At 47.2% G+C, this 13,928-nt stretch overlaps 1 protein-coding gene across 1 annotated transcript in view; it reads right to left on the minus strand.

Moving 5' to 3' along the window:
- Window positions 1–1,677: 1,677 nt before the first annotated feature.
- The window catches only part of LOC144597456 (NPC intracellular cholesterol transporter 2-like), a 20,089-nt gene continuing 7,838 nt past the window's right edge, over window positions 1,678–13,928 (minus strand). The window contains exons 2-4 of the mRNA XM_078406881.1: window positions 8,103–8,210; window positions 4,912–5,084; window positions 1,678–2,216 (exon numbers count right to left, since the gene is read on the minus strand). Of these exons, the coding sequence (XP_078263007.1) occupies window positions 2,130–2,216; window positions 4,912–5,084; window positions 8,103–8,210 (368 nt within the window). The 3' untranslated portion in view covers window positions 1,678–2,129. The remainder of the gene's footprint in view (window positions 2,217–4,911; window positions 5,085–8,102; window positions 8,211–13,928) is intronic.

Below are 13,928 nucleotides of genomic sequence, written 5' to 3' on the forward strand. Positions count from 1 at the left end.
CTCCTCACGGTGGTGGATCGGTTCACCCGGTGGCCAGAGGCTTTCCCATTGTGTGATATCTCGTCAGCGTCTTGAGCTAGGACTTTGGCCCTTCACTGGGTAGCTCGTTTCGGGGTCCCGGCAGTTATTACAACTGACAGAGGACCACAGTTCACTTCGTCCCTCTGGGCCGCGCTGGCGGAACTGTACGGGTCCAAATTACAACCCACAACTGCATATCACCCCCAGGCAAATGGACTCGTAGAAAGGTTCCACCGCCAACTTAAGGCGTCCCTCTGTGCAAGGCTTGAAGGCCCAGACTGGGTAGACCAACTCCCTTGGGTTCTGTTGGGCATCCGGACGGCTCCTAAGCCAGATCTCGGTGCGTCGTCCGCAGAGCTGGTATATGGCTCGACCCTTCGAGTACCTGGAGATCTGTTTCCGGACACTTCAGCCCTGCTCCCTACAGTCCCATCAGCGTTAGCAGCTCTCCGGGAACGGGTGGGCTCCCTGGCTCCAGTGCCGATATCACGTCATGGGTGTCCCATGGTACATGAACCGTCTTCCCTGAAGGACTGAGTTTGTTTTTTTGCGTAAAGATGCCCATCGCGCCCCGTTGCAGAGGGTCTATCAAGGGCCGTTTCGGGTTTTACGTAAGGGAACGGCTACTTTCACCTTAGACATGGGCGGCAAGAGTGAACTCGTCTCGGTGTCCCGGCTCAAACCTGCCCATTTGGACCCAGATCAACCAGTCCTGGTCGGTCAAACCCCTAGAAGAGGCCGACCTCCGTTAGTTCCGCCCAGTCCACAAACCCCCATTCCGACAGTTCCTCCGGGACCTCCAGTTTCGGCAGTTCCCCTAGGACCCCCCGTTTCGGCAGTTCCTCCAGGACCCCCCGTTCCGGTAGTTCCTCCAGAACCTCCCGTTCCGGCTGTTCCACCAAGTCCGGAACCTCCGGCTCCTGTGGTTCAGGCTGTCCCTCTCCGTACTCGTTATGGTCGCGAAATCCGGCTCCCTGCTAGGTTCCGCACCTCGGGTTCTGGGGGGGGTCATGTAGCGACCATAGAGAATGGTCCAGGTCGTCGAACCCTCGGATTGGCCAGCGAGGTCACGTGGGAACGCGACCATGAGGATTGGTCCAGCAAACGACATCGCTGATTGGCCAGCGATGTCAGGTGCGCGTTTGGTGCCCGATTTAGCCAGTTCGGCGAAGTCTTCAAGGAAGACAGTAAGTTTATATTGGTTGTCCTGTAACTTGTTGTTTTGATTCTGTATTCGTGTATTGCGGCTGCAATAAACTTCGTCTACAACTAGCAAGTTTCGGACTCGCCATAATGCTAAATTTTGCTTCACAACAGCTTCGCATTTACATTCTGTAGAGTGATGGAAAAACTACAGAGACAGTGAACCAACCAGTTAAAGACTAGGCAATTAGCTGAAAGCCCCCAAACCATTTGTGGTAAGCAACTTACATTAACCATTTTTCCAGAGACCATATGGAATCATACTAGACAGCAAGGTGATCTGAATCCGAGATATCCACAAGGCATGAAGACGATTAAACAAGACAAACATGATCCAACTCAAAGACGCTGTAGAGCCAAACCTACAAAACAAATCTCTGGATGTTTGTAGAAATATTAATTCAGATGTTAATGAGTCTCCCATGGTCTGTCATGCAAGCAAATGAGTCGAGGTTTGGTTGAGTCAAAAATTTAATGCTAAACAACTGACCACAATCTCCTCCAACCATTTTGAGAAAAAAATTACGACAAAAGTCAGGTAATTTGCACCCTGCAAGGAGCCACAGCAGAATGTGAATGCAAGTTTAATAGTTAGGAACAGTTTCAGAATAAAGCAGCTCAGTTCAGTTTAAAAATGCAAAAATATTAAATTTTAGCTGAAAGACAAAACATTCAGTCTGTAGTTACATTATTTTATTGGCTCATGCAGGTTAGTTACAAAATTGATCCATATTAAAATCAGGAGCAGATCATACAAATTCTAAAAAATTATGCTCTGTAGTTACAAAATTGTGCAAGTGTTAAATGAAAAAGTCCTAATTTTCCAGTTTGGTTTAATTTCCTATGTTGCAGCTGATGACACGATTTTCAAATAAGAGTATCAGCTGCTCTTGGATATTGGCGGTTTAGCTGGAGATCTTAACAGGAATCTCCCAGCAGAAGAACTTATTGCCTTTATCATCCTTCAACATCCATTCAACCACCAATTCAATCTACAGGAAAGGAGAAGGAAAAACAAAAATAAATCATGTGATCATGCCACCAAAAACAACTATTTGCAGCCAGGCATTTCTTCCTCTCCATAGTCAATTCCAATTATGTCAAAGAGTCATGCAGCACGAAAATAGGCCCTTCAGCTCAACTTACCCATGTCAACCATGGATGCCCATGTCCTCAATACTCACAGGCAAGTGTCACCTCTTAACTAAAATCACACCAAAAAATACTCTTACCAAAATGCTCTAAGCCAATCTCTACAAGGTTTTGCAAGTAACCACTAATCTATTCAATACCAACGCTTGAAAGCCACATCACAAGATTAAAATACTCAATCCCCCAAAATCCCATTCATCAAAATAGAATATTTAAGGCCTTTGGTCATAAAACTTCTTTCTGCGGGCCCAATGTATACAGAAACTGCAGGCCAACAGAGTTAGAGTCTACAGGTTCCCTTTTTAAAATCTACTAGGCTGATAAAGCTCAACAGCATTGCAGCAGAATGCCAAGTCCTGGGGCATAGAGGTGAAACACGAAGGAAAACTAAAATAGAGATGAGTGTTGTACAGCCAAATAAAAGGGTACGTCAAGACAGGGGTCTCCAGCCAAATACTGAAATGGAAGCATCCTTTGTGTCCCCGAGAGTATAAAATCATGAGGAAATGATCGGGTAGACGCACAGAGTCTCTTGCCCAGAGTAGTGGAATTGAGAACCAGAGGGCAGGTTTAAGGTGAGGGGGGGGGGGGGGGGAATAATATAATAGGAACCTGAGGGGTAACCTTTTCACGCAAAAGGTGGTAGTTGTACGGAACGAGCTGCCGGAGGAGGTAGTTGAGGCACGTACTATCGCAACGTTTAAGACTCATTTAGACAGGTCTCCGGATAGGATAGGTTTAGAGGGATATGGGCCAAATGCAGGCAGGTGGGACTAGTGTAGAATGGACATTTTGACCGGTGTGGGCAAGTTGGGCCGAAGGGCCTATTCCTACACTGTAAGACTCTGATTCTATGAGAGATATTTTACAGCTTTGCAAATGTGCCTTTGGAAAGCTTAAATAGATTTATTTGTAACAAGCAATTCAACTCATTTACTTTCTATTCTGCTCCACAATCACCTCCATGTAATGTCTCTTTGATTAATGGTCATCTTATTTTCTATTCCTTAATATTTAGGGCAGAGGAAGAAATCTTTCAGCCCAATATGTCTGTTCAAGTAACAAAAAATGACACAACTTAAACTCATATATTTAGTTTCCTAGAACATCACCCAGGACCAATTTTTTAAAAATCTATCAAGCCCACAGCAATCTCCTTCCTTGCCTTCCACTGCAATCCAAAATACATAAGATCATAAGTGATAGAAGAATTAGGCCATTCAGCCCATCAAGTCTAATCCACCATTCAATTATGACTATCTCTCCCTCCTAACCCCATTCTCCTGCCTTCTCCCCATAACCCCTGACACCCGTACTATTCAAGAATCTGACTATCTCTGCCTTAAAACTATCCACTGACTTGACCTCCACAGCCTTCTGTGGCAAAGAATTCCACAAATTCACCACCCTCTGACTAAAGAAATCCCTCCTCATCGCTTTCCTAAAGGAACGTCCTTTAATTCAGAGGCTATGACCTCTAGTCCTAAACTCTCCCACTAGTGGAAACATCCTCTCCACATCCAATGAATCCATAGCAAACTATGTTGCTTGGATGACGTTTCAGGCCGAGACCCTTCTTCCCGCTGGAGAGCAGGAGGAATCACAGGGGGGGGGGGGGGGGGCAGCGAGAGAGGGCATTGGAGAACTCTCATCGGAGAGAGGAGAACTTCTTCAAAGTGGGCGTACCTTGAGGACATTTTGCATTGGGCAGACGAAATGTGTAGAAAGGAGCAGCCATTGCTGGTTTACACTGAAGAAAGTCACAAAATGCTGGAGTAACTCGGCATTGCCCGAGAGAAGGAAATGGTGGCGTTTTGGGTCGAGACCCTTCTTACACGTTTCATCTGCTCCACTCCTCAAGGTACGCCTACTTTGAAGTTTTCCTCCTCTCCCCAACGAGAGTTCTACAACACCCTCTCTCACTGCTCCCCCTCTGTGATTCCTCCCGTCCTCCAGCAAGGAAGAATGGTCTCGATCCCAAAAGGTCACCCATATCCTTCTCTCTGGAGATCCTGCCTGTCCTGCTGAGTTACTCCAGCATTTTGTGTCTATCTTCCTTCCTACATATGCAGTTTGGATTCCGGATAGCAGATTAACTCGCTTCCAGACTTCCATCGTGAGTTGTTGCTCTAATGCTCGCGGGGGGTGGAATCATACAGAATGTGGCAACGGATTCGTTGGAGACATCCCAAAGCTATGTGCTTGTTCTGTATGGCGACACAGCCCACTCTGCAGGGAGTTTCACTTGCACAGTATATAGCCTAACTTTCATTGAATAGATCTAGAAGTACAAGGTATATTATAGTATAGAAAGGAACTACAGATGTGCAGGAAAGAACTGCAGATGCTGGTTTAAAATCGAAGATAGAAAACAAAAAGCCGGAGTAACTCAGCGGGACCAGGCAGCATCTCCAGGGAGAAAGAATGGCCCATTCCTTCTCTGCAGAGATGCTGCCTGTCCCGCAAAGTTAATCTAGCATTCTGTGAGTATCTAAGGCACATTATAGATAGATTCTGTTTCAGGAGTATACTTACTGAGGGATACATAGATTTTATCACCAAGGTATTAATGTAGTTGTATTTTTGATTTTTCCGAATAGGGCAGTGAATGCCAGATTTACACCCATCATCATTAGGGAGCTTAAAAGGAAGCGAAACACCAGCCACAATACCACGAACCTCAGCCTTACTTGTTGCGCTGTCAGTTACTGAAAGGCAAGTTATAAACAGTAAATTCAAAAAGATATTTACACATGGGTTACAAACATTACAGGCAATGAGCAGAACAGCCTTTTCCACTATCTCATTCTCCGTGATGTATAGTGTGGGATAAGACTGAAGTGGGTTGAAATGGAGAGGGGAGAATTCACCATATTCACACCAGCACCTCCCCACACATGACTACACAATATCAACTGACTTAAATATATGTACAATAAGTAGTATAAGAAAATAACTGCAGATGCTGGTACAAATCGAAGGTGTTTATTCACAAAATGCTGAAGTAACTCAGCATGTCAGGCAGCATCTCAGGAGAGAAGGAATGGGCGACGTTTCGGGTCGAGACCCTTCTTCAGACTGATGTCAGGGGGGCGGGACAAAGGAAGGATATAGGTGGAGACAGGAAGAGATAGAGGGAGATCGAGGAAGGGGGAGGGGAAGAGAGGGACAGAGGAACTATCTAAAGTTGGAGAAGTCGATGTTCATACCGCTGGGCTGCAAGCTGCCCAGGCGAAATATGAGGTGCTGTTCCTCCAATTTCCGGTGGGCCTCACTATGGCACTGGAGGAGGCCCATGACAGAAAGGTCAGACTGGGAATGGGAGGGGGAGTTGAAGTGCTCGGCCACCGGGAGATCAGATTGGTTAACGCGGACCGAGCGCAGGTGTTGAGCGAAGCGATCACAATTGAAATATACACTAGAAAACTCCACTCTACATTGAGTAATATAGCAATCTACAAGTAAAGAGCACTTTTGACCATTTAATGCTTTAAATCAAGGCAGCTCTTAAAACAATCCCATTCCCCACTTTCTTCCTTGTAATCTATTCCCTCTCACCTGCTCATCAACTCCACTTCAACCTTCCGACCACCCACCTACAGAGGGGGCATTTTACAGGGGCCGTTTAATCAGCAAGTGCATTATGTGGGGAAAAAACAGGAATCCCCAGGAGAAACCCACTGGGTCACAATGTGTCCTGGGGGGTTAGGGTCAAATCCATATCATTAGAGCTGCAAGGTAGCAGCTCTGTGTAGGAAGGAACTGCAGATGCCGGTTTACACTGAAGATAAGACACAAAATGCTGGAGTAACTCAGCGGGCCAGGCAGCGTCTCTGGAGAGAAAGAATGGGGGACGTTTCGGGTCGAGACCCTTCTTCAGACTCAGAGTCAGGGGAGAGATATGGACGTGCAAGGTGTGAAAACGACAGATCAAAGCAGATAATGCTACTGAAATGTTCATTGTTAGCTGTGGGGGAAGGGGCAATGAGGCATACAATCAGTATACAAAGCCCTAAACGGGCTTGCCCCCCCCCCCCATATCAAAAATCTTCTAACCCACCACTCTATCTCCAGGTCCCTCAGGTCGGCCGACTTGGGGCTACTGACTATCCCGCGGTCTAGGCTTAAGCTCAGGGGTGACCGCGCTTTTGCGGTTGAAGCTCCGAGACTGTGGAACAGCATCCCTCTCCCCATCAGAACTGCCCCCTCCATCGACTCCTTTTTGTCCAGGCTCAAAACCTATTTCCACTCCCTAGCATTTGAGGCCCTCTGAGGGGGCGCTGTGAACTGTTTATGTATTGTGCTGTTATGTTTGTGTGCCATTGTATGTTCGTTTCTTAGTACCCTGAACTGATGTTCAGCACTTTGGTCAACGTGGGCTGTTTTTAAATGTGCTATACAAATAAAATTGACTTGACTTGACTTGACAGTAATATTTAATCAGGAGGACAGTAAAACTAGTCGGAGAACTAGGATGGGGGAGGGACGGAGAGAGGGAAAAGCAAGAGTTGCTGCACTAATATGCTTCACATCCCCTTATTGTACAGACATTGCCCCGATGCTTACTCATTGAGAATTTGGCCAATTTATGCCACGTTTCTGATCCAGGAAGTTTTATTTTAATGAAGTACAGAAGATCCTGTTTCTGTTCTCCTATTTGGTCCATCGTTCTGTCACATTAACATTTCCTTAACGATACCTGTGCTTCTTCTATCTCCACTTCCCCTTTTAACCGGGATAGCCACAAATCATCTGCAAAAATTCCAACCCATGGGGTCTTTCACAGTTCAAATCTTTTTACTGCCAATATTTTAAACAGCCATTTATTTCTCTACTCCCCTCTCAGACCATTCTTTTTGGGGATTTTCGTAATATTTTCCTTCTAATCTATTTACCGTCATATTTAGCCCCGACTGCCCCGACGTGGCAACTCCAACAGCCTGACCTCGGGAGAAGACGGCAGGGGAAGAGAAAAAGACATTCTGGCCTTCCATCAGTGAGGAGGTGACTGGAGGAGACTCACTGTGATGGATGATTCTTTTGTTTGGTATAAGAAAATAACTGCAGATGCTGGTACAAATCGATTTATTCACAAAATGCTGGAGTAACTCAGCAGGTCAGGCAGCATCTCGGGAGAGAAGGAATGGGTGACGTTTCGGGTCGAGACCCTTCTTCAGACTGATGTCAGGAGGGCGGGACAAAGGAAGGATATAGGTGGAGACAGGAAGATAGAGGGAGATCTGGGAAGGAGGAGGGGAAGGGAGGGACAGAGGAACTATCTAAAGTTGGAGAAGTCGACGTTCATACCGCTGGGCTACAAGCTGCCCAAGCGAAATATGAGGCGCTGTTCGTACCACTGGGCTGCAAACTTTTGTTTGGTGTTGGTTTATGATTGTATGTGTTATTGCATTTTTATTGATTATTCTTATTGGTCTTATTGTTGAACTGCGGGTAATTTTTCATTTCACTGCACATTTATGTGTATGTGACAAATAAATTGACTATTGATTTCAGTATTTGTTCGAACTGCAACCTAATCTTGCGTCTACATTTCAGATCTTTGAACATTTCACTGTTACACAGAAACGTTGTTCAACCACGCAGGTTTAAAAACCTTTACCTCAGGAATTGCAGAAATACTTTTTTTTTTAAAACAAAAACTGTCCCTAAAGAGAACAGGGCATGGAGTCCACACACAAAAGGTTGAGCATCACAATCTCACTTACAGCTGATAAAGGTGACGTTAACACCATAGGTTTTTTCTTTGATAAGTTTGCATGGCAGAGAGGGACAGGGACTGATATCCACAACAAGAACTTTCCCTGATTCAGAACCTGAAAGACAAAAAATAGTGTCACTTACAACAGAGAGACACACAGATAAATTGACAGGCGTTTGTTTAATGCACTCTTTGGATCAGTTATGTGCAGCAGCGGGGAATCATGTACCTTCCCACCCAAGCCACCCCCTCCCCAGGTACCTTCCCCAGCAACCACAGAAGATGCAACACCTGTCCCTGTACCTCCTCCCTCGACTCTATCCAGGGACCCCGACAGTCCTTTCAGGTTAGGCAGAGGTTCACTTGCACCTCCTCCAACCTCATCTACTTTATCCGATGTTCAAGATGTGGACTCTTGTACTTTGGCGAGACCAAGCGAGACTGGGCGATCGTTTCGCTGAACACCTTCGCTCAGCCCGCCTGAACCTACCTGATCACCCGGTTGCTAAACACTTGAATTCTCCTTCCCATTCCCACACTGACATTTCTGTCCTAGGTCTCCTCCACTGTCAGAGTAAGGCTAGACGCAAATTGGAGGAACAACATCTCATATTTCGCTTGGGCAGCTTACAGCCCAGTGGTACGAATAATGATTTCTCTAATTTCAGGTAGCCCTGGCATTCCCTCTCTCTCTATCCCTCCCCCACTCAAGTCGCACCAGCACAAGCTGAGAAGAGGAATCAGAGCTGCTAAGGAAAGGTACTCCGAGAAGCTGAGGAGCAGCTTCTTCAGTTTGGAAGGGCTTGCAAGAAATCACCAGGTACAAGAGGAAAACCCCCCCCGCTCCTTGGACAATCGTCAGCTGACCAACGACCTGAACGAGTTTTACTGCAGGTTCGAGAAACAGAAACATAACCCTGGGACCCCCTCCCCCCACCCCCAATCACCACTTCACACATACTCAAAGACTGACTCCAGTTTGCAAAGACTGGCCCTTTCCTCCCCACCCCTTTGCAATCACCAATTTGCACATCCTCACAGAATGACTCCAGTTTAACAATAGAAATTGTGGAGGTGGAGAGGCTATTCAGAAAACAGAAAAGCCAGAAATCTCCAGGACCGGACAATGTTTCCCCCTCTACCCTCAAGCTCTGTGCCGAACAACTGGCACCGATCTACACAGACATTTTCAACCAGTCCCTGCAAACCTGCACTGTCCCTGCCTGCTTCAAGGTCTCCACTATTGTCCCCATACCCAAAAAGACAAGGATCACTGGTCTTAATGACTACAGGCCTGTCGCACTGACCTCTGTAGACATGTAGACCTTTGAAAGACGTGCTAGCCCAGCTGAAAAACATCACAAACCCCCTGCTGGACCCCCTGCAGTTTGCATATAGGGCCAATAGATCGGTGGACAACACAGCCAACCTAGGCCTGCACTTCATCCTCCAGCTCCTAGACCACAAGGGGACCTATGCCAGGATTCTGTTTGTGGACTTTAGGTCTGCATTTAACACCATTGTGCCAGAGCTTCTACACTCCAAACGCTCCCAGCTGACTGTGCCTGAACTCTGACAGACAGGAAGCAGCATGTGAGGCTGGGAAAGCACATCTCGGACCCGCAGACCCTCAGCATAGGTGCACCGCAAGGCTGCGTACTCTCCCCTCTCCTTTACTCTCTCTACACCAACAACTGCACCTCCACACACTCCTCTGTCAAGCTCCTCAAGTTTGCGGATGACACTACCCTGATTGGACTGATCCAGGATGGGGAGGAATCTGCCTACAGATAGGAAGTGACACAGCTGGCATCCTGGTGCCATCGCAACAACCTGGAGCTCAATGCTCTCAAGACAGTGGAACTAATTGTAGACTTTCGAAGAGATCCCCCTCCCCTCCCCCCACTCACCATCAACAACACCACAGTCACATCTGTGGAGTCATTTAAGTTCCTTGGAACCATCATCTCCAGGGACCTTAAATGGGGGGCCACCATCGACTCCACAGTCAAAAAGGCCCAACAGAGGATGTACTTCCTGCGGTAACTGAAGAAACACAATCTGCCACAGGCAATGATGGTCCAATTCTATACAGCTATCATTGAGTCCATCCTCACCTTCTCCATCTTGGTCTGGTTTGGCTCAGCCACCAAGCACGACATCCGAAGGCTGCAACGGATCGTTCGCACAGCTGAGAAGGTTGTTGGCTGCAACCTTCCCCCCATTGATGAACTGTACACTGCAAGGGCCAGGAAGCGAGCGGGCAAGATCATCTCTGACCCCTCTCACCCCGGCCACAAACTCTTCGAAGCACTTCCCTCTGGAAGGCGCCTCCGGACTGTCAAAGCAGCCACAGCCAGACATAAAAACAGTTTTTTTCCACGAGTGATAGTTCTACCTAATAACCAAAGTCTGTAGTCTCTTTTTTGCTCTGGTTTATTTTCACCCACATGTTTAGACGTCAATGTTGTATCCTTATTGTTTTGTTGTGGTTATGCCTTATTCTTAATTGTTGATTGTGTGTTTGTGTTGTCATTTGTGAGCGGAGCACCAAGGCACATTCCTTGTATATGCACATACTTGGCCAATAAACATTCATTCATTCATTCATTCTTGTTTTCACCCAACAAATTAGCTCACGTATACAAGGATGAGGTTTTGGGCACAAAGTCATTCGAGCAGACTTGACCGATCTGATAACTGAGAAATAAAACCGAACGTCCCGAAATACCCGTCTCCTCGCCTTTATTTCGGGCCTCTTTCGACGCGCCACAATACAGGGAATAAAGTGAATATTATTTTGTGAATGCTTTATTGTCACATGTGGCAAGTCAGTGAAATTCTTTGCTTGCATGTCCAAGGTATGCAAATAGTCACCCACAAAGGCCACTTACAAAATAACACAGTATTTTTAAGGCGCCAGGTCCCCCTTTGTTCTCCCCCCACCCCCCCCCCCCCCCCCCACCGGATCCTCCATTGTCCATTGTTCTCCCCCCTCTCTCAGTGCAAGATACAGCCAGTAAAGTCTGATTAAAGGTAGTCCGAGGGTCCCCAATGAGGTGGATAGCAGTTCGGGAATACAATTCCAAGTTTTCCTCTTCGGAGAATGAAGACCAGGCACTTCTCTCACATGACTTGAATTGCACAAACAAGTTCTTAAAGCACGTGATACTGCCGCACAAAATGCTAAAGGCATTTGCTAAAGTGCTCCAGGCTGGTTCCCCATCTAAAATAAAACTAACAGGAAAAGCAGCTGATGCTCAGAGAAAGAGAGTGTTGAGTTGGCAAATCTGTGACGAAATTATCAATGCAGAGAGCACTGCAGAGGAACTCTGGTCGATTGGACACGGGAAAGGAGGAAAATTGGTGGGGACGTGGCTGTCACTGCATTGCACTGTGCTGCAGTACTGGTGGGGATGGGTCTGTCCATGTAGGGCAGCATGCTGGAGTACTGGTGGGGACGGGCCTGTCCATGCACGGCAGCATGCTGCAGTACTGGTGGGGATGGGTCTGTCCATTCAGGGCAGTGTGCTGCAGTACTGGTGGGGACGGGTCTGTCGCTGCATTGCACTGTGCTGCAGTACTGGTAGGGATGGGTCTGTCCATGCAGAGCACTGTGCTGCAGTACTGGTGGGGGCGGGTCTGTCCATGCACGGCAGCATGCTACAGTACTGGTGGGGATGGGTCTGTCCATGCAGGGCAGTGTGCTGCAGTACTGGTGGGGATGGGTCTGTCGCTGCATTGCACTGTGCTGCAGTACTGGTGGGAAGGGGTCTGTCCATGCAGGGCACTGTGCTGCAGTACTGGTGTGGACGGGTCTGTCCATGCTCGGCACCAAGCTGTGGTACTGGTTTGGACACGGCGAGCATATCTTGAATGAGGGAAGAGCTTGAGAGCTGGCTGCAAGCTATGATTGCTGCAGTTTCATCCAATGTTTCATCGAATTCAGAAAGTCAAATTCAGAAGAGTATTTCCTACTTTTGCCTCAGCTCGTCAGTTCTGGGAAAACCCATGTGCTTCCTCCAGTCCAATCCACCCCAATGTGTGCCACATTTACCACCTCCGCTGTTTAGATCAAGTGCAAGAAACAAACGCAAGTATATACATACAGCTACTGGTCGAATGTTCTGAACATTTCACCAACGAAAGAGGAAATGTAATAGATACATGGGACCAAAAATAAAATACCATGAAAAAGATTTGGGTTTTAAGTTCCATGTCTGTTTAATACTTCCTCTTTGGTAACTGCCAGTTTTTCACCACATACTTCAGAGGCAACAGCTATTGTGGAGAGGGGGCTATGTACCGACCGCTGTTCCGAACCTGGGCGAACACGAGAAAAACCAATACGAGAAAGTGCTCGCCAAGCCACGTTACTTTCAATAATGGAAATAGAGTAATCATAAGTTTGCAAGCTGAGTTCATGGGCGATTTATGCAGCGATAGGTCGTACAAACTGCAGCAGAGATAACAAAGTTGAGCAAATATTGAACAAAACAGCCTGTCACATGAGGGAACGGCAGAGAGAGAAAAACAGAGAGAGAGAGAAATTGAGTAAACATTGCAGATTGATGACCTTTCATCAGTTCTGATACAACAGAGGTACAGTGACGCAGTGGTAGAGTTGTTGCCTCAGCCAGAGACCCGGCTCCGATCCCGACTATGGTCGCTGTCTGTACAGAGTTTGCACGTTCTCTCCCCGTGACCTGCGTGGGTTTTCTCCGAGATCTACGGTTTCCGCCCACACTCCAAAGACGTACAGATTTGGAGGTTAATTGGCTTGTGTAAATGTAAAAAAAATTGTTGCCAGGATTTGTGTGGAGTAGTGTTAGTGTGTGTGGATCGCTGGTCGGTATGGGCTCGGTGGGCCAAAGGGCCTGTTTCCACGCTGTATCTCTAAACTAAACTGAGAAAGCGGGTTATCTGAAACAGTGCGACTCAGCATTGAATCCTGTCACTGTGCAGCCGAAACAGAAGATGATTTTCGCCGGCCTTACCTTTGGGCTTTGTCAGAACAGTGCACGAGACAAAGTGAGACTGGAAGTGGGAGAGAGCCTGGTGGATCATGAGCTCGGGTGCTTGGACTTTTCACCGTTTCCCCATGACTCAGTCTACCAGTTTCCTCCCATGTACCAAGGATGTGGCGGCAGATTAATAAGTCTACTGTAAATTGCCTCTCGTGCAGATGGGTGGCAGGTGAATTGGTGGTGATGGATGAGGAATGGGGCTGGTGAGATTGCTCTCAGAGACACCGTGGTCTCAATGAGCTGAATGGCCTTCTATGTCATGAGAAATAAAGTGATGGGCAACTGGAAGTGCAGGGTCATGTAGTTCCACAAGAAGGTCCCCTAAAGTGTGCTTGGTTTCTCCAGTGTACAGGAGTTGTCTCCTATAGGGCCGATACATCTCCAATGTGGGCCCTACACTGGACGTGATACAATGAAGCACAGCTTCACTTACACCTCAGGGTGTCTGTGTCCATGGATGGCGGGAAAAGCAGAGGGAAAAGCTCACATCTATTGCAGCTTGAGAATTGTGAAGACACATGGATAGGAAAAGTTTAGAGGGATATGGGCCAAATGGGAATAGCTAAGATGGGGCATCTAGGTCAGCATGGACAGGTTGGGCCGAAGGGCCTGTTTCCATGTTGTTTGACCCTCTCACTCTCCCTGGTGGTTGGGGATGGATGAACCAACCAGGGAGAACCACCGTATGGGTGGGGGAATGGAAGCACATCTGGTGGTGGTGGCTTCACATTGAATGGTCATTTAAAATGTGGAATTTATTCACAAAATGCTGGAGTAACTCAGCAGGTCGGGCAGCATCTCAGGAG

The sequence above is a fragment of the Rhinoraja longicauda genome, chromosome 10 (assembly GCF_053455715.1).
Source record: "Rhinoraja longicauda isolate Sanriku21f chromosome 10, sRhiLon1.1, whole genome shotgun sequence".
In the NCBI taxonomy this organism is placed as follows: Eukaryota; Metazoa; Chordata; class Chondrichthyes; order Rajiformes; family Arhynchobatidae; genus Rhinoraja; species Rhinoraja longicauda.